The sequence below is a fragment of the Gymnoscopelus microlampas genome (assembly GCF_963454915.1).
Source record: "Gymnoscopelus microlampas genome assembly, chromosome: 17".
In the NCBI taxonomy this organism is placed as follows: domain Eukaryota; kingdom Metazoa; phylum Chordata; class Actinopteri; order Myctophiformes; family Myctophidae; genus Gymnoscopelus; species Gymnoscopelus microlampas.
Genome location: NC_139954.1, coordinates 39733379 through 39757426, shown reverse-complemented (window position 1 = coordinate 39757426; position 24048 = coordinate 39733379). Strand labels below are relative to the sequence as shown.

At 41.6% G+C, this 24048-nt stretch overlaps 1 protein-coding gene across 1 annotated transcript in view; it reads right to left on the bottom strand.

Moving 5' to 3' along the window:
• Window positions 1-29: 29 nt before the first annotated feature.
• vwc2l (von Willebrand factor C domain containing 2 like) overlaps window positions 30-24048 on the bottom strand; it is a gene marked incomplete at its 5' end in the record, with an annotated part of 43414 nt that continues 19395 nt past the window's right edge. Inside the window, 2 exons of the mRNA XM_084084754.1 lie at window positions 30-464; window positions 11925-12054. Of these exons, the coding sequence (XP_083940880.1) occupies window positions 313-464; window positions 11925-12054 (282 nt within the window). The 3' untranslated portion in view covers window positions 30-312. The remainder of the gene's footprint in view (window positions 465-11924; window positions 12055-24048) is intronic.

Sequence of the window (24048 nt, the reverse complement as noted above, 5' to 3'; positions counted from 1 at the left end):
AAAGTCAAAGCGAGTCCATCTCTGAAAATATATAGCAACGGTTAAAACTGGAAAGGTGAAAAGAGTTCTCGAGACAAACTTCCGTCCTTTTTTCCGTCCAGCAGTGGCCCAACAATCCGCCGCTCTCGCGCGAGAAAGCGTCTCTCTAGGCTGCACCAACGCAAGCCTCAGGTTTGCTTAAGGAATTGTGCTCCTCTCTTCCTGTCGATCATTACAAAATGGCAACGCGCAGTGGGCCAGCGGGCCCTCGCCACGATGCTTTGCCGCCGTCCGTCCTTTCCTTTCCCCTCCGTGATGGGGGGGGGGGGGTCTCTATGACAACGACTGGCCGTTGAGGCACTCCCGCCGCAGGCACTGCGCCGGTTTCCACCAGTCCCCGTTGTGGCAGCGGCAGATGGTGCAGTCGTCCACCTTCACTTCGATGCCGGCCGGGATGATCGTCGTTCCGGCGAAGCAATTTGGACCTGCATGCAGCATGAGGAGGATGGTGAGGGGGAGGGAGGGGAGGGGGAGAGGGACGGAGAAAGAAGGGATGAGAGGGGGAATACATTGAGTAAGGCACTCCCGGGATTCTGTTTTTTATATATATATTTATTTGTTTCACTTTCTTTTTTTTTTTACTTGGGTGTTGGGGAGCAACACGCGAGAGCCGCAGGGAGTCGGTGCAAGCCGAGAGCAGACGCACAGATCTTTTCACGGGCGCATGCACCGATGGGCTTGTTTTTGCTACACTAAAGCGCTTTTGTTAGCCTTCCCCTTCTCCCTCGACATGGAGCGCTTTGCATCCTAATGCGCCGCGAGCGGAGAAGGCTGCCAGGCACTGGGCTTGGCAGTACAGAGAGGTTGGAGTACACAGAGAGAGAGAGAGAGAGAGAGAGAGAGAGAGAAAGCTGCTTTGAGAGGCAGGAGGGAGGATGGTGTTAATCACTTCAGTCTGCATGAAAAGGCCACAGACTCCTTAGAAATTCCTCACGCTCACACACACACAATTCCTCTGGACGCCCCGTTTCTGCGCCGTGGTCCAAAAACTGTAGAGAACTATTGAACTGATAAGGCGTGAAGTCTCGTTTATCTGTGGAAATGCGGTTAAGATTTGCTTCCGTGGATTTTGTCTCTGGTGATAAGATTATGGTTCCTTTAACCACTTAAATCCTACGCTTTGTTGTTCGTCAAATAGATTTTTTTGGCCTATTTTCCCTATTTATTATGACATGCCCAGAATGGAATTACGCTAGGGTTCATGTGGTTAATTCTCCGATTTGTGGAGCCAAGGGTGTCTTTGGAACAGTTAATACTGATGGACAATGATTCCCCAGGATGCATCATCTGAGCTCGGATGCCAAATCGCAAGTCACTTTAACCCATTTAGACCGGGAAAGAATCTGTGTAATTTTTTGATTTCTTTGGCTATTCAATAATAGCAGATAAACAAGCTCATAGCATGGCACCGAGTGCCGCGCTATGAGCTTGTATACCTGCTATTTGAAAAATCGTGGAAACTTTGTGCAAATCTTTGAATATATATATATTTATTTTTAAAGCGAACATTTTTAACTCAAATCTTTGCTTCTGGGGGATTCTACAAATGTCTTCTAAATCTTAACAGTTTTCGGAAACGCTTATGTTTCTATAATATCAGTGGTTCCCCCAAAATTATATGTATTTGGCCTCGAAACCCATCTGAAAATATTTAGTTCCAGGGACCCCCAGAAGCAAATATTTGAGTTAAAAATGTATATATATTGAAAGACTTGCACAAATGTTCACGATTTTTCAAAAATAGTGTATATCTTTTTCAAAAAAGCTTGTATATCTGCTATTTTTGAATAGCCCAAAAAAAATCTTAAAATGACCCACAGATGCGTTCCCGGCTTTAATGGGTTAATTTACATGCATCGACCTTATTACTTAAATGTAAACGGCATGATCAGGATCTTTCTGTTATTGTTTCACACACAGCCTCTGGGTGAGTCAAGATTCAAGACTGCCACATGTCTCTATCCCTCGCCAAGACAGCAGAGCAATGCGTGTGCCAGGGATTCGGTCCCAATTTTAATCATTTAAATGAAACAATCTGTCGCTCAATTAGTGTGACGGTGACTTTGGATTTGTCTCTTACACGTTTAGCTCTGCAAATCTTGCCAGACTCAGTACCTCCGCTTGTGACAATGAAAAACCCATGACTCCTCAGGAGACGATGGATTTGCTGATTATTATCCACGCACATCATATATCTAACTATAAGTGGGATTAGTGCAGTCTAATATACTATATAAGCGCTACAGTGCTTATACGGTATATTAGATTTGTAATAATTATTAATAACTTATTACTCAGACCAAGTGAGTGCCAGTCAGAAATATTAGTGGAATTTGAACAGTGTTTGAGTGCATTAATATTCAGAAGATGACCTGTTCCTCCAGCCTATCAGCAATTATGCAGCCGATGGTGAACTATTTTGGGTATGTCATTATCGGCGAATATTTTTCAACGTTTTAATTATTATTATTATTTTCAAAAATAGATCTACAAGCTCCCGATGCGTTGTGTTGTGCCATGTTGTGTGCTTGTAGTGTAGATTTTTATTTTTTTTTGTTTTTCAAATTGATTCTATACTTTTTGACACAGTATCAGTCAAAATGATAGTAATCAGTGGTCTAGGACTCTCCAAAATCGGGATCGGCATTGGACCCTAATATCTAGGCATCGTGCTGTGATTCTTCTTCTCCAGGATGTTGACTCAACCCAGAGATTAGCATGAAGAAGAACAGGGCCTTCCGAAACAGCCCACAGCCCCCGTGGGGATCATCATTAGTGAGAATGTGTGTTGTTTTCGTGAGTTCAGCTCTCGCATCAGACTGGATTCAAAATCACTTTCCTCTCCTTTGGTTCGACTTCCTTCCTGCCACTGCTTCCTGTTTATGAGTGGAGCTGAGCTGCAGTGAGTAAGCACTAAATACTAGCGCTGTCTGGGAAGGAACCTTGTATCTCCTTAATGCATTAAGACCTCTTTGGCTATTCAAAAATAGCACATCTACAAGCTCAGAGCGTGGCACTCGGTGCCGCGCTCTGAGCTTGTAGATCTGCTATTTTTTTGAAGAATCGTGGAAAAGTTGTGCAAATCTTTGAATATATATATATATGATTTAAAGCGAACATTTTGAACTCTGATCTGTGCTTCTGGGGGTCCCTAGAACAACATATTTTGAGATGGGGGTCCGCGGCCAAATATATATCATTTTGGGGGTCCTTGACATGGAAAGGTTGGAGCACCACTGATATAGCAACATACTGTTTGGATTTAGAAAACATTTTTAGATATGTATTTGGCCACGGACCCCCATCTCAAAATGTTTGCTTTAAAACTATATATATTCAAAGATTTGCACAAATGTTCACGATTTCTCAAAAACAGCAGATCTACAGGCTCATATCTGCTAGTTTTGAATAGCCAAAGAAATCTAAAAATGACACAGATGCGTTCCCGGACTCAATGGGTTAATGCTAGTCAATTTATACTTTTAGACTTTGTACAACAGTGTTGCGCAAACCTAGCAATAGCCAACCTATAAGCTCACATGTCGCATCAGCTTGTAGATCTGCTATTTTCACTACTTTTGAACAAGTTTGAAAAATGCTCTCAATGACATGGCTAAAAATAGGGCCGCGCCCGGGCTGAAAGCGATTAAGTAACACGGTAACAGATTTGTACATACAAGGTTTTCCGACCCTGAACGGCGACACTGCGAAAGCCATAAAAAGCCATCTTCTTTGGCAAACCTCGTACGCCTGTGCCTCCCCCTCGGCGCGGACGAGTCCCACGGACTATTTGGACATGATAAAAGCCATTCGATCTGGCCTTAGAGGAGACATTGAGAGAGCCTGCCAAGTCCTAACTCTCCACCGGCTTCGAATGCTATCAATGCATTGAATGGGAGATTATCACGTTTTATCAGACCATTGAATGGGCGAAGTAGGCGAGCTACCGTCTACCCCGCGATTTGTCAGACCATTCATTGGGCGTAATCAGGAGCTACTGACCTACCGACGGAGGCGGAGCAGTCCCCACAACAATATTTACGATTCTGTCCATATCGGTACATAACTCGAACGGCGCTGAGTAGGCACAGGCGAGGGTCGCACCGCTCCGGACGGCAACTCAGTCGCCTTAGCTCCTTCGGTGGCCCGTCGCGGGGCTCCACCTCGCCTGAGACTGCGCGCCTCCGTCATGGTCCGAAACCGAAACAACCAAAACCAAAACCGAAACTAAAGTATTTAAGTCATCTCCGTCGGTAGGTCAGTAGCTCCTGATTACGCCCACTGAATGGTCTGATAAATCGCGGGGTAGACGGTAGGTCGCCTACTTCGCCCATTCAATGGTCTGATAGAACGTGATAATCTCCCATTCTATGCATTGATAGCATCCGAATCAGGTGAACTCTCATAGATCTGCCCCCGGACAGCTGGCACAGGTTACAGGACGAACCCATAGGGGAGGTTGATGAGGAAAGAGACCGCGACCGCGCGATTGGCTGCCAAGTGTGATTGTTTATGACCAGATAGATCGTATACCGCCGCCCGCCGCGAGGCACAAGGACACAGTTTCCGCTACCTGTCACCGGCTCGGAGGATGCTGTGGTCGGAGGATCTCGCTATGGGTTCACGGGCCATAAAGTTTTAGGGAAAGCAGCCCCCCGGTTCTGGCCCACGCAGTCCCCACGCTGTCGCTTCAGATCGCTTACTTTCTAGCGGCTACGGTGTATATCATGGTTTTCATCTGGAATCTATTCAACTCCATTTGCAATAGCCTCCCCCTGTCCAGTGGTGGAAAAAGTACTCAAATGTTTTACTTAAGTGAAAATATCAATACTACAATGTAGAAGTACTCTGTTACAAGTAAAAGTCCGGAATTAAAAATGTACTTGAGTAAAACATATTGGTATCAAAATGTACTTAAAGTACCAAAAGTAAAAGTACTACATTGTTTGAAAATAGCCTAGGTATAAATAGGGCTAAAGTGGTTAATCTATGTTTTATAATGTAATAATTTATATCTGCAAAGCAACTAGTAACTAAAGTTTTCAAATAATTGTAGTGGAGTAAAAGTGCAATATTTGCCTCTGAGATGTAGTGGAGTAGAAGTAAAAGTACTAAACATGGGAAATACTCCAGTAAAGTAAAAACAAATCAAATGTACTTTGACACCACTGCCTCCTGCCTTGAGGCAAGAAATGCGGCCTACAGGCTACAGTATACAACGTTACCCGGTGTATACCTCAAGTCTCGTGTCAGTGTCGGTTGTGCATGAGACGCTGTCAAAGTGTCAGTAGGAATAAGTGTTATACCTGGCTTTAGTCACCTCTGTGTCACTGCGTGGCAGACTGACAGCAGTGGTGGAAAAAGTTCTCAAATTCTTTACTTAAGTAAAAGTATAAATACTGCAATTTAGACTGCAATATTTTTTTACAAGTAAAAGTCCACACTTCAAAATTTACTTGAGTAAAAGTACAAAAGTATTGGCATAAAAATGTACTGAAAGTACCAAAAGTAGAAAGTACTTGTTATGCCGAATGTCCCATTTCAAGTTTTCAAATGTATAGAAATATTTTGAGCTTGTAGATCTGCTATTTTCAAATGGCCAAAATGTATATAGGGCTGAAGTGGTTTTAATAATAATCTAAATCTACAAAGTAACTAGTAACGATAAAGTTTTCAAATAATTGTAGTGGAATAAAAGTACAATATTTGCCTCTGAGATGTAGTGGAGTAAAAAAAAAGTAAAAATATTGGAAATTGGAAATACCCAAGTAAAGTACAAACACCTCAAAACTGTACTCATTACATTACATTACATTACAGTCATTTAGCAGACGCTTTTATCCAAAGCGACTTACAATAAGTGCATTCATCATACAGTAGGTAGGGAACAAAACTACTAATCACCAGAAGTCTTAAGTGCATTTCCTGCAAAAACAAGCAACCAAGAGTATACCTAGCGCTAAGGTAGAAGTGCTATATATCAGCTACCTACTGTCTTAAACAGATGAGACAAAATAGCAAAATCAAATGAGCACGAGCTAATACAAAAAGTGTATCGACTAAACAAGATCCAATAAAACAGTACAACAATAAAACAAGAGTTCGTACAACTAGTTAACAACAAGTAAGCCAGACAAAGAGGAAGGGTAGTGTTTCCTGAAGAGGTGGGTTTTCAGCCTGCGGCGAAAGATGGGCAGTGACTCTGCTGTCCTGACATCAGTGGGAAGTTCATTCCACCACTGTGGGGCCAGTACAGAAAAAAGTCGTGACCGTGTCGATCGACCAGAAGGACCCTTCTGGTTGATTCTATCATTATGCTCAAGTACAGTACTCGAGTACATGCACTTAGTTACTTTCCACCACCGACTTGACGGCATGTCACGGCGGCCATCTTCAGAGACACGAGGGCTGACATGGTTGTAAATGATTCAGCCCTTTTACATGAGTTCACAAATAACGCCGGCCATTTCTTCTTTTTTGACTTGCTAATTATATATGGGCCGGGGGGCACTCTGCATAAGTATTCTATCATTATACAGTAAGGTATCCCCTTGATGACTTCATGTGATTAGTGTGACACAGAAGGCTGGAGACATTTTTTCTTGAGTTTCCAACTGGCCTGGGGGGGGTGAGACTGTTCTGTAGCCTGATGTCTCTTTCTTTTCCGTCAGAATGCTTTGGTTAAAGAGTTGTATCTGGCGATGCGTGTAAGAGCCCCCTTCCCCATGGCCAAGTGGCACATCTCATGGAAGCCGCCGGTGGGTCTTAAACCTCCGCCCAGTGCTTTAAAGTAACTAAGCACATTTACTCAAGTACTGTACTTAAGTGCAATTTTGAGATATTTTTACTTTACTGGAGTAGTACTTTTACTTCTACTCCACTACATCTCAGAGGCAAATATTGTACTTTTACTTCACTACCTTTATTTTGAAAACTTTACTTACTAGTTACTTTGTAGATTTAGATTTGTATTAATAAACATACATTAACCACTTTAGCTCTATATATATTTCGGCTATTTTCAAAAGATTTGTACACATTTTGAAAACTTGAAATGGGACATTCTGCATAATGAGCACTTTTACTTTTGGTGCTTTAGGTACATTTTGATACCAATGCGTTTACTCAAGTAAATTTAGAATTCCTGACTTTTACTTGTAACGGAGTATTTCTACATTGAGGTATTGATACTTTTAACTTAAAGTAAAGAATTTGAGTACTTTTCCCACCTCTGACCTCCACCCATGTCTCTCTCTGCCTCTCTCCTCTCCTCTGTGTGGATGGAGCAGGTGAAGAAAGAGAGAGAGAGAAAAAAGACAAGCACAAGTCTAGACTTGTGCACCCATCTGGAGTACACGAGTGGATGGCTTCCTCCCACGGTTGGCCCGTCCCATGGCTTTAAGCGAAGCTCTGCTATACTCTGTGTTCCTTTCCACCCCCAGCGCCACTCAGCTGTCCACCTTCAGAGAGTTCTACATCTGCCTGCCAAAGTTGGGACCTGTCTCCCTTGGGGGGGGCCTGAGAGACAGCATTCAGGTCTCCCCAAAATGCCACTGTCGCGTGAGGGTGTCATTGTTTCCTGTCTGTCCGTATTAACCCATTCAAACCGGGAACGCATCTGTGTAACCGCTTTAACCATTACTTAGGCTATTCAAAAATAGCAGATCTACAAGCTCATAGCACGGCACTCGGTGCCGCGCTATGAGCTTGTAGATCTGCTATTTTTTGGGAAAAACCATGAACATTTTTGCAAATCTTTGAATGCAAACATTTTTTAACTCAAATCTTTGTTTCTGGGGGGTCCCTGGAACAACATTTTGGGTGGTCCTTGACATTAAAAAAGTCTGAGAACCACTGATATTATAGCAACATAAAAAAATAAAAAAAACTGTTAGGATTTAGAAGACATTCGTAGAATCCCCTAGAAGCAAAGATTTGAGATAAAAATGTTCGCTTTAAAAAACATATATATTCCCACATTTGCAGACATGTTCACGATTTTTCAAAAAATAGCCAAAAAAATCTCAAAATGACACACAGTTGCGTTCCCGGTCTTAATGGGTTAAAGCCTGATTCCGGGGGTGCTGATGATGGCCAAGTGGTTAAGGCATGTTGTACCACATAGGGTTTGATGCCTGACAGCGTGTCCCGCGCTCCATTTTCCCGAGCCCGCCGGCTCATCTGCTGCATGTCACTCACCCCGACTCTCCTGTCTCTTCACTGTACTATCAAATAAAAAAAAACAACACGACTGTGTCGCGGCTATTTCTGTCACGCGCCCCAATCGTGCGACAAAGCATAAACTAGAAAAAGTACAGGTGACTGCTGCGCGTCCTACGTTGCTGCCTCTGATTGGCGAGCTCCTATACATGCTTGCATGACAATCACAACGCGGGGAGGCGGGACATGGGGAAGTGGAGCAGAGTGTGAGAGAGGAGCTTAAGTTTTACTAAATTATTAAACATGTTAAACGGCATCGCCGATCCGTGCGGATTAATGCAGCTTTCGGGCGCGCCACTACAGTATTGCTTTTCTGGGTACCTTTGAGAAATCTCTGCAACTTCTAAGCGACGAGCTATTAGCCGAGACCAGACAGTGGTAGCCGCGAGTACGAGAGAGAAGAGAGTGGTTTGAGCGTCAAGGGACCCTGGATACCACCTTCCCCAATATAAGAAAGGTAAACAGGGTCCCGAAAGGGGCTATCTCTCGCCATGCCTTTCGGCCTGGCGGAGACAATTAGGCTTAACTCTCCCCTTTCTGCTGCTACAGGAGACTATTTGGCCTACTAAATATTGGCACCCTTTTTTAAGATAATGTATAATTTCTCCTGAAGATGTGAATATACTTTATTATGCATACATAGTCTGTCTTTGGTTTTGCAGGAGAGCAAAACACAAAAGTTCAGAAACTATTGCAACTGACTATTCTGTTTTAATTGGTTTCACAGGTGTTTTCAATCTTCTAATCACTCATGCAGCCAGTTTAAAAGGAGAACATCAATTCATTTGTGTTTTGTGCCATTTGTGTTTATCACATTGAACATTGAAAACAGAAGGAAAAGCTGAGAGTGGTCTGAGGAGATTAGAAAAAAATAATAACAGCCAAGCATGATCAATGTAAAGGTTACAAGACTATCTCCAAAGTGCTTGATGGTCCTGTGACCATAGCTGTTGCCAATAGTATTAAGTTTAAGGCACCCGGGACTGTGGCCAACTTCTCTGAATGTGGTCGCAAGAGGAAAATTGGCCCAAGATGGAAAAGAAAGATTGTTTGAATGGTTGAGGGGAAAAAGAGCAAGGGAAACTACAAAATAGATCACGCTGGTCTTTAAGTTCAAGGCACAACAGTTTGTCGCACCATTTGTCGCTGTCTGAATGCACAAAAAGTCAGGCTGGACTTTGCCAGAATGCTGCTGTCATGTTCTTTGGACTGAAGCAACACAATGACAGTGTTTTGGTGAATCCCACCAACTCAGTTCAAGACAAAATGAAGCTTTCTAATAAGGCAAGATCTCAGTGATATTTTGTGGTGTCTTGAATTTGTGCAGGGAACAATGAAATCGGAAAACCATAAAGGCATTTTGGAGGGAAAGGTTTGCATACTGACCCAAAACATCACCCCAGGAATGCATGAGAATAAAACATCGGGCTGTTCTGAAGTGGCCTGTTTGAGGCCTGATCTGAATAACTTTGAACAATTTTGTGAAAAGAGCTGGAACTATAGCTGTTGGGAGATGGCACATGGTTTGCTCAAGAGTGGGCCAAGCTACTGTACCAGTGAAGTGGAGAAATCCTATTCGGTTACAGAAAGTGCTTGATTGCAGTTATCGCCTCCAAAAGCTTCAACAAATCTCCGACAAAATATTAAGTTAAGGGTGCCAATATCTTTGTGCATTACCATTTTCATTCGTTTTATTATTTTGAATAAGTTAAGTTGCAGAATATAGGTACAGTAGGTCAGTCGTTTGGAACCTTCAAAACTTTCCGAAACCTTTCCCACCATATTGCACATCTATATCCCATATTTCAAAAGCAATTATCGAAAGCAATTTCTACATTTGGCTGCGACGCGGCACAAAATGAGAAGACAATAACCAGATTTGCATTTCCTGCTGTTCATCCTCTCTGCGCTCCTGTCATTGCTTATCGGGGGTTCCTTTGAATTTAATCCTGGAGGTTTAACAGCCTTATCAGTCTTCTAATCAGTACTGCCACAACTTCTTACGTATAGTGGCATGCAAAATGGCTGATTATAAATCTCTCGCATACACCGCGACATTGTTGTCGATTGCATTGGATGTTATGTACTCTATCAGTTAATCATTCCCGGGCCCTTCTAGGGCCATGTTCAGAGGGAGTGGTTAGTGTGTAGTTCAGTCATAAAGCTCCATCTGCCCTACAGGCGGTGGGGGGAAAAGTACTCAGATATTTTACTTAAAGGGATAGTTCACCCCCAAAATGACTTTTTTTCTATGGATTAGTCACCCCATGGAGACTTGAATTCATAGTTATTTTTTTGTTTTTGTCGCATTGAAAATAGCCGATCTACAAGCTCACAACGCGTCACGATGCGACGCGTTGTGAGCTTGTAGATCGGCTATTTTCAAATAGCCTACGTATACAATAGGACTAAAGTGTTTAATGCATGTTTTATAATATAATAATTTATATCCGCAAAGTAATTAGTAACTAAAGTTTTCAAATAACTGTAGTGGAGTAAAAGTACAATATTTGCCCCTGAGATGTAGTGTAGAAGTACAGTATAAGTACTGAAAACTGGAAAACTGGAAATACTCCAGTAAAGTAAAAGTACCTCAAAACTGTACTTAAATACAGTACTCGAGTACATGTACTTGCTTTCCACCACTGCCCGACAGGATTGGGGGCTGGCTAAGGGGGAAATCTCCCGCCCCCACCTTGTAAATGGCCCAATGAGCCATTGGAATCCGATAATTCTAATTTGGGGATTGGCCGAGTGTGACAAGGGCACCGCGGCGCACACGGGAGATAAAGGGCTCTCCGGGGGCCCATTAGCCCCTCCTACTCTGGCCCTAATCAATGGGCCAATGTTTACTCTGCTTCAGTGTGTCATTTATAATTAAGGCTAGTACCAGTCATTAGTGACCGACGGGTCTATAAGGCAATGATTTGAATTCATAAAACATCAATTATGTCCTCATCCACTGAAGGCTCGCTCATCAAAAATGGCCGTGCCACATAGATACACTTTCCGATGTCAGTTTAACAGTGGTGTAAAGTACATTTACTCAAGTACTGTACTTAAGTACAATTTTGAGGTACTTTTACGTTACTGGAGTATTTCCAATTGTCTATACTTTTACTCCTACTCCACTACATCTCAGAGGCAAATATTGTACTTTTACTCCACTACAATTATTTGAAAACTTTAGTTTCTAGTTACTTTGCAGATATAAATGATTACATTATAAAACATACATTAACCACTTTAGCCCTATTTTATACCTAGGCTATTTGAATAGGCTATTTGAAATAGCCGATCTACAAGCTCACAACGCATTGCATCGAACGTTTTAGTACTTTTACTTTTGGTACTTTAAGTACATTTTGATACCAATTCTTTTGTACTTTTACTCGAGTAAATGTTGAATTCTGGACTTTTACTTGTAACAGAGTACTTCTGCATTGCAGTATTGATACTTTTACTTAAATATAACATTTGAGTACTTTTTCCACCAGTTTGAGTAGAGGGAAAAGGGAGGGGGGGGCCTGGCATGGATCCACTGGTCGACCCCAGTCAACTAATTATATACGGTTTAAGTGGCTAATGTCATTTTAATTACTTCTGCAGAGTTGCACGCGTTGCATTTCCAGTGCATACAGAAGACGGTGTGGCGGGCCACTTACCGTTTTTACAGATGGGACAGCACTGTTCCGGCTCATACACGGGGTTGACACACTCTGGAATGGCACAGTCGGAGACCACGCAGTGCACCTCATTATTTGGTTCGCAGCGGCACCATTCACAAGGCGACGGCTATGGGGAGAGCAGAGAGAGGGATAGAGGGATAGAGAGAGAGAGAGGGAGGGAGAGAAGTGAATGTGGGTTAGATGACTCAACATGTTTCACCTCCCTTATCCCATTAAGACCGGGAACGCATCTGTGTCATTTTTTAGATTTATTTGGGCTATTCAAAAATAGCAGATCTACAAGCTCATAGATCTACGAGCTTGTAGATCTGCTATTTTTGAATAGCCAAAGTGTAAAATAATGTTTTTTTTTAACTCAAATGAAAAAGTGACACAGACGCGTTCCAGGTCTTAATGAGTTATTGAAGTGCAGTTCGAGGGCCTATACAGTAACCAGTCACATTCACAGATCCCTGTGATTCATTCTGCACACTTTGCAGCTCCTTTTTTATGCCTTTGTGCTGATCTTTGTCTAATACAAATGTGCCATTTATATGCAACCACTGTCCAGCTGAGAAATAAGTCTGTGTGCATATATTGTGCACTGGCACGGGCCCTGAGCCAACATTGAACAAAGCCATTAGGAGTAAGTGTGCAATGTAGAATCTGTATTATTTTCAGCCGTTCAATTAGCTCACAGCGCGTTGCATTTTGCTGCATTGTGCCTCCAGACATCGGCGTTATAGGGGCCTCGCCTAGCGTTCTTTTATAGCGCTGTCGTCCCCATCTGCGCTGTGTGCATCTTGACTGCATCAGTACAAAAATCTTTTGACCGTAAAATTAACTGTTATGCGATTACATGGGGTGGAAAAATACACATTGTTCACAACAACGCACCAAAGGTCAACGTCTCATCATCGTTCCAGATTTTTTATTCGACCGCTCGTCATCGGCAGGACCTCCTCAGAGAGATGTGTGCAAGTGCATGCCCTCTGTCAACGAATGTGGCAGGTCTGCACTTGCTGAGAAAATAGGAATGATGCGTATAATATTGATGCCACAAAGTGTTGCTTATCCCCCCCCCGCCCTTCCCCCCCAGCAAATTGGAAAGAGAAGGCAACTCATGACCTTCCTTGTCCACAAGAAATGCATTAGTGTAGTATGCAGAAGTCTTAAAAAGTGCCAGTGCAATGGCATTTTCGGTCATTTTATTTTTAAGTTTCAGTCTGCAACGGTCTCGCAACCAATCAGAAGGCTCCATTCCTTCAGGGTTAGGGTTAGGGCACCCTGGGCAAGACCTGGGATGTTGGTTGTCTAGGAAGTTGACAACCGGAAATGGTTGAATTTGGCGGAAGTACCGCCCAAGGAAATGACGTTGATGCTTTACAAATCTGTTAACATTCTCCGTGAATGAAACGACTGTTGTGATTGGTCAAAAAATATAGTTTCCGGGGGAAACGGAAATCCTGTCCACTCAGGACTTCCTAGACACTCGCTGCTTCAGGTCGTGACCAGGCTCTTCTTTTCGCAAATGAGTGAGGCTGGCACCGAGGTTAGGGTTAGGGTCACCCACATAGCATGCAGTGTTATTGTTTGTAGCCTGCTGGCCAAGGGATAGGGACACGGCCAATGTGAAGAATGTTTGTTACCAAGTTGCTTATTTCTAACCTAAAAATGTTTTCAGATACATATTTTAGCGCGCTGATTAAGTTTGCAAATGAGTAATACACCGTCTGGACGTCATCTCGAATGAGATTCAAAACGGAGTTCTGTAATTAAAATCAGCTGTGTTTGGAAGAACTTGCAGCTCTGGGAATCACACAGCTGCACTAAATCAATATTCATTTATATTCATGACATCATATGTCATCACGCAGTACGTTTTAATTTACAGGGATTAATTAAGATTGGCTTTTTAGGGATGTCTCTTATGATGTCTCTGAAATTGTGAAAAACATATTTTTTATTTCACTAGACCTTTAACACATTAAGACCTGGAACGCATCTGGGTCATTCTTTGATTCGAGCTAAAAAGCATTATTTTACACTTTGGCTATTCAAAAATAGCAGATATACAAGCTCATAGCGCATAGCTCATAGTGCGGCACTCGGTGCCGTGCTATGAGCTTGTAGATCTGCTATTTTTGAAAACTCTTGAAAATGTGTGCAAATCTTTGAATATATATTGTTTAAAGCGAACATTTTTAACTCTTCTGGGGGTCCCTGGAACAAAACATTTTGAGATCGGCGTCCGCGGCCAAATACATATAATTTTGGGGGTCCTTGACATGAAAAAGTTTGAAAACCACTGATATACAGTAGAAACATAAGTTTTTCAGAAAACCGTTAGGATGGGTTAATGGGTTAAGATGAGACCTCAATAACTCATCTGCTACAGAATATCTTCTCGCTAGCGACGATAACGACATCTCATTCCTTTTTTGAAAGTCTTTGTTCATCGTAGCTATAGGTACCCGTACCTCTCTCTACCTGTGTGTTTCGCTCTTACTGCTGTTGCTGCTATGACACCCGAATTCCCCTCCAGGGATCAATAAAAGGTTTATCTTATCTCATCTCTTCTCTTAGTCTTGCCATCGACAGTCCCAGCTGCACTCATGCAAAGCTCTAGCACATTCCGTGCTGCTATCACATCTACCTTTCTGCTCGTTTTTCCCTTTCGTTTCTGTTCACAATCCAGCTGGGGTGGAGAGTGAGTAGCAAGGTGACTGCAGCAGATCACCGGGGAAAATAAGATTGAGAAGCGAATGTGTGACACGGTTACCCCCCCATTGTACCATTATTCCTCCGGTTTAACCCATAAAGACCGGGAAAGAATCTGTGTCTTTTTTGGATGTCTTTGGCTATTTAAAAATAGCAGATCTACAAGCTCATAGCGCGCCACAAGCTTGTAGATCTGCTATTTATTTATTTTTTGTGAAAATTTGAGCAAATCTTATATTGTTTTAAAGCAAACATTTTTAACTCAAATCTTTGCTTCTGGGGGATTCTACAAATGTCTTCTAAATCCTAACAGTTTTCTGAAAAACGTATGTTTCTATATCAGTGGTGCTCAAACTTTTTCATGTCAAGGACCCCCAAAATGATATGTATTTGGCCGCCGACCCCCATCTCAAAATATTTTGTTCCAGGGACCCCCCAGAAGCAAAGATTTGAGTTGTTGAGAAATGTTCGCTTTAAAAATATATACAGTATATTCAAAGATGTGCACACATTTTCATGATTTTTGAATAGCCAAAGTGTAAAATAATGCTTTTTTAGCTCAAATCAAAAAGTGACACAGATGCGTTCCCGGTCTCAATGGGTTAAAGTGATGTCACTGTTGTCCTGCTCGTTGCTTCATTTGAACAGGAGAGAGAGAGCCTTCGGTCTCAACTGAACTGTGAAAGGATTTTTTTTGGTCTTCTTTTTATTTTGTTTTATCTAAGCTCTCTGTGGGAGCTTGAGTGTCTTAAAACCAGACTTTCTGGGGTTTTCTCAGTGAGGCTTAACTGACACTGGCATAGACTTTTAAGGCTAAGTAATATCATTATCACCGGGAGGCAGCGATTATGTTTTCGCCCCGTCTGTCTGTCTATGGTGCAGCTAATCTCGCAAAACTGCTGGACCGATCGCCGTCAAACTTTTTTGTGCACACAGCCCAGGAAACCACTACCCAACTTTTTTTGGCCTTTACACTTTGGCCTATAACTCTTGTACGGTCGCATTATTAACATTTATTTTCCCCTGGATTCAATTCATCATGACGCAACTCCCCATATAGGCCACACACATTTCCGCCGAACTAGAGGATTTTGCATTTTCTTCTAAACACACTTTTTGCTGCTACTACAGATTTGGTCCAAAAAAATCGCAACACATTATTAAGGGGGGCAACACAGATGCTGCAAATGCCAGTGTTTGTTGAAGAAACATTATTGTACCAAATTAGGTACACATGTTCTCAGGAGTTATATTATGACAATGAGCGTCAAACAGGTTTTTTTTAATATTCCATACTCCTTTTCACTCCTAATGAGAATTCTTCATCTCTCTTACACACTCCCCATTACTTTGGATAGTTTACCCGCAGGTATCTAAACTCCTTTGCCACCTCTACTCCTTGCATCCTCACTGTTCCACTGTCCTCTCTCTCTCTAGTTCAAGCACACATATTATGTCTTACAACTCTCACTATATAATAATAATGTCGCCCGCGAATACCACAGTACAGAGAGTCCTGCCTGACTTCATCATGTCAACCTGATCAGTGGTGGAAAAAGCACTCACATTTTTTACTTAAGTAAAAGTATCAATACTGCAATGTAGAAATACTCTGTTACAAGTAAAAGTCCGGAATTCAAAATTTACATGACTAAAAGTACAAGTATTGGCATCAAAATGTACTAAATACCAAAAGCAAAAGTATTCATTATGCACAATGTCCCATTTCAAGTTTTCAAAATGTATACAAATCTTTGCAAAATAGCAGATCTACAAGCTCACAACGCGTCCGTTGTGAGCTTGTAGATCGGCTATTTTCAAACAGCCGAAATATATTTAGAGTTTAAGTGGTTAATGTATGATTAGTAATAAAAATCTAAATCTAAAAAGTAACTAGTAACTAAAGTTTGCAAATGATTGTAGTGGAGTAAAAGCACGATATTTTCCTCAGAGAGTGTAGTAGAAGTAAAAGTATTGAAAATTGGAAAAACTACACTAAAGTAAAAATACCTCAAAATGTTACTTAAGTACAGTTCTTAAGTAAATTTACTTAGTTACTTTACACCACTGAACCTGACCATTACCAATGCAAAAAAGAAAGGGCTCGGAGACGATCCTTGATGTAAGCCCACTCCTACCACACTCCTCACCACTGTCACGATGTCCTCATACACATCCTGCACCTTTCTGACATACCTCTCTGCCACTTTTGACTTCCTCACGCAATACCACACTTCCTATGTCAGCGCCCTGTCATTATGCTTTTTCTAGGTCCACAAAGACAAAGGTGTAACTCCTTCTGACCGTCTCCATCTACACTCATGGGCTAACAGCATGTCTGCAGTGCTATTCCTTGGCATAAACCCATACTGCTACACGCTAATTGTCACCTATCCACTTAGCCTAACTTCCAGTGCTATTTCCCATAGCTTTGTCCTGTGGCTCATCAGCTTTACACCTCTGTAGTTACTGACACTCTGTCTGTACATTGCCCTTGTTCTTGAAAATCGGTACCGGTATATTTTTTTGTCCTCCACTGTTCAGGCATCCTCTTGCCTTCCAAGATTATGTTGAACGATCTCTCCTAAACATTTCCACACCTCATCATCTGCACCAACTGCCATCCCGTTTTTCACCCTCTTAACCCATTTAGACCGGGAAAGTATCTGTGGCATTTTAGATTTCTTTGGGCTATTCAAAAATAGCAGATCTACAAGCTCATAGCGCGGCACCGAGTGCCGCCGATGAGCTTGTAGATCTGCTTTTTCAAATCATGATAATGTGTGCAAATCTTTGAAAATATATATACATTTTTAACTCAAAACCTTCCTGCATGGAACAAAATATTTTGAGATGGGGGGGGGGTGTCCGCATGACATGAAAAAAGTTTGAGAACCACTGATATTATAGCAACATGGACAACATGGAGCAACATAGGATTTAGAGGACATTTGTGTAGAACCCCCAGAAGCAAAGATTTGAGTAAAAAAAAAAGCTTAAAAAATGACATAATATTATATATTCAAAGATTTGCTCACATGTTCACGATTCTTCTAAAAAAAATGTAGATCTACAAGTTCATACTCGGTGCCGGGCTATGAACTTGTATATCTGCTATTTTTGAATAGCCCAAAGTATAAAATAATGGTTAAAAGCTACAAATCTAAAATAACACAGGATGCGTTCCCGGTTTCAATGGGTTGATAGCTGCCCTCACATCCCCCTCATCCACCCTTCTTTCTCTCGCTCTCTCTCTCTCTCTCTCTCTCTCTCTCTCTCTCTCTCTCTCTCTCTCTCTCATTTTCGTCTTTCATCAGCCCCTTGAAGTACAGTACACCTTCCATCCTCTCAACACACTGTTTCGCTTGTCAGAACATTCCCATCTCTATCCTTCATCAGCCTTTACCTGTTGCACGTCCTTCCCGGCTCTGTCTCTCTGTCTAGCCATTCGGTGCTATTTCTCAAAAAGTTTTAATTTCAAGGGCCACCAAAATGATACGTATTTGGCTGCGGACCCCCACCTCAAAATGTGTTGTTCCAGCGACCCCACAGACGCAAAGATTTGAGTAAAATAAAATTGCTTTAAAAAACATTAATTCAAAGATTTGCACACATGTTCAAAAATAGCAGATCTACAAGCTCATATCGCTTAAGGCTAAGTAATATTATTATCACCGGGAGGCAACGATTATGTTTTCGCCCCGTCTGTCTGTCTATGTGCAGCCAATCTCACAAACTGCTGGACCGATCGCCGGCAAACTCTGTGCCGCGCTATTTTAGATCTGATATTTTGAATAGCCAAAGTATAAAATAAGGGTCAAAGTGGTTACACAGATGCGTTCCCGGTGTTAATGGGTTAACTCCTCCCTGATGAACTCCACATGGCATTCTCCCTCCTTCAACTTCCACCATTTGATCTTTTTTCTCCGCCTTCACTGTCTTCCACTGCATGCAAATCTAGGATCCTCCTACACCTACACGTTCCTCTGCTGTCGCCTTGCAGTCTCCCATCTCTTTCAGTCTATAGCCCTCCTACATATACCTCAAACTCTTATATGTTACCCTGTGTTCCACCCTTTCCTTCTTAGAAATAGGCGTTCACCACATTTCCATCCTTTTGGTCACATCCACCACCATACTGTATGTCCTTGTTAGTTTCTCTCCTTAAGGCCATGCCTACCCATCACCTCCTCATCCTCTCTGTTCCCTCACATGCCCGACTAGTTTGTTTAAGCCATTATAAGACCGGGAACACATCTGTGTCATTTTAAGATTTCTTTGGCTATTTAAAAAAAAAATCGTGGACAATTCAAATCGTTGAATATAGGTGTTTAAGATATTTTTTTTGGGGGGCTTTTATGCCTTTGTTTGACAGGACGGTAGGCTGACAGGAAATGGGGAGAGAGATGGGGGCGGGGGGTGACACACAGCAACGGTTGTCAGGACTGGGAGTCGAACCCACGACACGCCTTCAAACTGGATTACCAGCATATGGTATGCGCCTGGACTGCTATGCCAGGGGACGCCCTGAATATATGTGTTTTAAATAATATTTTAAACTCTGATCTGTGCTTCTGGGGGGTCCCTGGAACAACAAATTTTGAGATGGGGGTCCGCGGCCAAATACATATCATTTTGGGGGGTCCTTGACATGGAAAAGTTAGAGCACCACTGATATAGCAACAAACATTTTTAGATATGCATTTGGCCGTGGACCCCCATCTCAAAATGTTTTTTTTTCGAGGGACCCCCCTCCCCCCCCCCCCCCCCCCCCCCCCCAGAAGCAAAGATTTTAGTTACAAAATGTTCGCTTAAAAAAATATGTATTATTCAAAGATTTGCAAAAATGTTCACGATTTAATGGGTTAATTACCAGCAATTCAATTACCGGAAAAAAAGAGAGACCCATGTACGGACCCCTCCAATCGATGAAGTACATATACTGTAGGGCTTAAGTGGTCAAAGAGTTAAACACCACCAACAGCATTCTTTCATCAGCAAAAAAAAAATGCAAGCAAACCCTCTCCAATTTGCGGTGTTTAACATTACCACAGGTTGCTGAGCCCCCTCTCACCCGTACCATGCGGTAGCATGCCTATTAAAACAGCAAGACGCTGAACTCATGCATATGGAGGAGAGAGAGAGCCTTTATACCGCCGTGTCAGCCTGACAGGCTGTGTCTGCGGGGGGGGGGGGGGGGGGGGGCCGGGGAGAGGGGGTGGGAACCAGGGTCAATAAAAGGAGCACCGAGGGGTAAGAAGCGAGACCTCTCTCTGCGTCTGAGGCGTTTTAACCCATTGAGACCGGGAACGCATCTGTGTCATTTGGGGGGGATTTCTTTGGGCTATTCAAAAATAGCAGATCTACAAGCTCATAGCGCGGCACCGAGTGCCGCGCTATGAGCTTGTATATCTGCTATTTTTTGAAAAATCTTGAACATTTGTGCGAATATTTGAATATATATATATATATATATTTTTAAAGGGATTTTGTAACTCAAATATTTGCTTAACCCTCTAAGACCCGGATATATTTGTACTTGCAAAAAAAATATTTAAACCTTTCAGATGGTCTTGTAGGAGTATTTTGAAGAGGAAAATATATGTTTTTTAAAAAAAAATGTTTTGGTAAGCTTTTATGCAAATGTTGACATTTAGCAACGTTGGGTCCATCAGGTAGCAAAATTTCCTATAGGCCATTTTTTTATGAATAACATGGCAAATGTGTAATTACTTCACTAAAGCAACTTAATGATTCATTTATATGGATTATTATTTGGCCTCAGATCAATTATGAATAATATGTGGCCTCAGAACAGTATACATTATGAATAATAACACCAATAAGCCATATTCTTAAATTAATTTTATTAAAAGAACAACATGAAAATCAGTACAATATATGTAGTAAAGAAACCTAATAACCTAAACCATTGTCAGTGATCACACAATACTGCCTGGCCAACTCACTGATTTGCATTGATAAAAGGATGCAAACTGATCTCCACCCAATATGACCCTGCACATTCCTGACAATTAACACCTGCTCTGCAAAATGAGACAGGCACCCCCAATCACTTTCTTTTCAGTTGTGATAGTCCCAGAAACAGTTTTTCTCTCCTGCAAAGCAGGAATGAATGCCGCGACAAAGGTGCCTCTCTACCAGTGGAGCAGAAGTGAAGTAGTTGTCTGCGTATATCTTGTAGTTCTGCCCGCTGGGCAGTGTCGAAGCAAGCTTCACGACGACATCCCCTGACAAGCCAAGTTCAGATTTGGCTCGTACGCCATCGATGCTCCCTTGGTAAACGTCAAAGTCACAGATGACGCCACTGATCCCCGTTCTGACCCACACTTTGAAGCCCCAGGGGTGTGGCTTGCCTCTCATGTACTGCTTGATGGAACTGAATCTTCCCTTGAATGGAATCATCATCTCATCCACAGAGTTGTGCTCTTCTGGAACCACCTGTAGGCACTTCTCTCTGAACAAATCCAGCCATGGTCGGAGTTTCCAGAGTTTGTCCTTCTTGTCCTTCTCTGGCACGGTCAAGTTGTCAACCAGATGTAATGAGGTCAACAAAGACTGAAATCGGTTGCGTGGCATCACATCAGCTACAGACGCGTTTCGTGTGTCTGCTTCCCAGTACATCCGGCATACATTCATTTGAGAAAGGCCCATTCTCAAATACATCCCAAACATTTGCTCAACTTCTTTTGGACTTGTGTTGACTGATGTTCCTTTTGTTTGAAGGCTGTAAATGTTTGTGTTCGTTGTGAGAGAGTCAATCATGTCTTTGGACACAAACTGGCGGAAGTACTGCAGTGGTGTTTGCAAATAGAACTCACATCTTCAGAGGTCAGAGGTGGGCCAGAAAAGTCTGTATTAGGGCTGATGAAGTCCTTCTTCAGCCACTGATATCTTGAATCAGGGCGATGAGCGGGTTTGGTCAGTTGGGGCAGCTGAATGTCTGCTGGGCGGTCAGTGGGTTCACTGGTTGGTTTTCTTTGGACCCCAAGCCACAGTCCTCTTCATCTGACTCTTCATCAGTCTCATTGATGTCTATGTCAACATCACTCTCTCCGTTCATCACGATATCCCAAACGTCCCTTGCTGTGAAGCAAGGCCCTTTCTGTTGTTGTGGCATTCTGAAATGAAATAAAGACATACCATTAGTACATTTAGTAGTGCTAAGGTCTTACACATCACTGCTCACTGCAGGACAACATTTCACAAGTCATACAATACTGTCTGGCAACCTATTGTTTGATGATGATGATTGGTCATCATCATTACAAGCCCCTAAGTACCCACCACCCCTCGAATGAATAATGAACAACCCCCACAACACCCCAAGAATTACCACATTGGTCCCACTGTCCTTGTAGTATTGAAAGAAAATTAAACTTACTGAGAAATAACAAGGGAATATATTGGTTGAATATGTATTGTTTAGGGGGAAAGAGAAACTTTGGGTGGACATTTTCTGAGGCTTACAGCTCAATTGTCATATATATATATATATATATATATATATATATATATATATATATATATATATATATATATATATATATATATATATATATATAGTAATGTAAATACACATATAACTGTTTAAATCTATTGTGAAAACTATATATAAGGCTGAACAGTAGCAGGTGAACCCTTGTATTTTTTGCAACCAAGAGGGCCCAACGTTGACCAAAAGCAACAAGTATGAATCATGCTCTAATTTAAATTTGGGACATATATTTCACAATAATAACATATATACATGTTCTACACATTGTAATGTTCACAAAAAAAAATATTACAGGCATATTACTTACGTTTTTGTGAGGAATATCTTCCAGAGAAAAAAAAGATCTGTTCCAACAGATCATTTTTAAGTTGTGATGATTCCTGCCTCTGTGGGGGGTATTTATATGCAAATATCCTGGTCAATGGCATTGTGAGACTAAAGAATAGGACCCAATGAGGATTTATAGGTGAAAAAATAACAGAAAAACAAATTATTTAAACTCCTTTCTTTATAAAATATAATTGTTGCTCTAAAGCATCTCTGGGTCTTAGAGGGTTAATGGGGGTCCCTGGAACATTTATTTTTTAGATGGGGTCCGTGGCCAAATACATCATACATAATGTTGGGGGTCCATGAAAAACTTTCAGCACCACTGATATTATAGCAACATAATTTTTTTCAAAAAACTGTTATTATTTAGAAGACATTTGTAGAATCCCCAGAACAAAGATTTGAGTTACACATTTTCATGTTTTTTCTCAAAATGAGCTTGTATATCTTGTATATCTGCTAGTGAAATCAAAGATTTGCACACATTTTCCAAGATTTTTCAAAAATAGCAGATCTACAAGCTCTGTTTTTTTTTTAATAGCCAAAGACATTTAAAAATGACACAGATGCGTTCCCGGTCTTAATGGGTTAAAGCATGTAATGCGGTGTAATTGCCGTGTTTTGGGATTATCTCAAACTAATGATTCTCTTGTCTGTGTTGCTGCTTCAATGAGAACATCCGCCCTCTGAGGCGCGAGGTTTGGGGAACTTACATCCTGCAGGACAAAAGAAGGTGTGTGTGTGTGTGGTTACAGTACTACTACTGTACCAGGAGGCTTACTGGCAAGACTGATTGCCTGTCGAGTGAAATCAGGGTGCTTTGGGTCTGTGAGAAATATAAGAGCAATCATATTCACAACTGGCTTTGTACTGATACGGCTCTATAGCCAGCGGCCAAAACCCATGTTCAATCAAGATTATGTTGAGTCACTGCAGATATGCCTCGTCAGGGGATTATAATAAGAATACTGTAGCTTATGGTAACAATTTGCTGTGTGTGATTGCAAATTTGAAGGTCTGATCTAAGAGATATGTTTCACTCATAAATCTGTGACAACTAGCTGAACACTATCTGTTCCAAGCAGCACCTTAGCAGCACTGAATCTCCATTCTTATTATTGAGGCAGATGTGTCTTATGTTATGACAAACGGAAATGAGTGATACGGTTGAGATATTTAGTGTTATGTTGGTTCTGAGCCTGCTGAAAATGCCTATTAATTTGTACCATGCATGCAGTGATGGAAAAAGTACTCAAATGTTTTACTTAAGTAAAAAGTATCAATACTGCAATGTAGAAGTACTCTGTTAGAAGTAAAAGTCCGGAATTCAAAATTGACTTTAGTAAAAGTACAAAAGTATTGGTATCAAAAAGTACTTAAAGTATCAAAAGTAAAAGTACTAAGATGTTTGAAAAAAGCAGATCTACAAGCTCACAACGCGTCGCTATTTTCAAATAGCCTAGGTATAAAATAGGGCTAAAGTGGTTAATGTATTATAATGTAATATTTTATATCTGCAAAGTAACTAGTAACTAAACTTTTCAAATAATT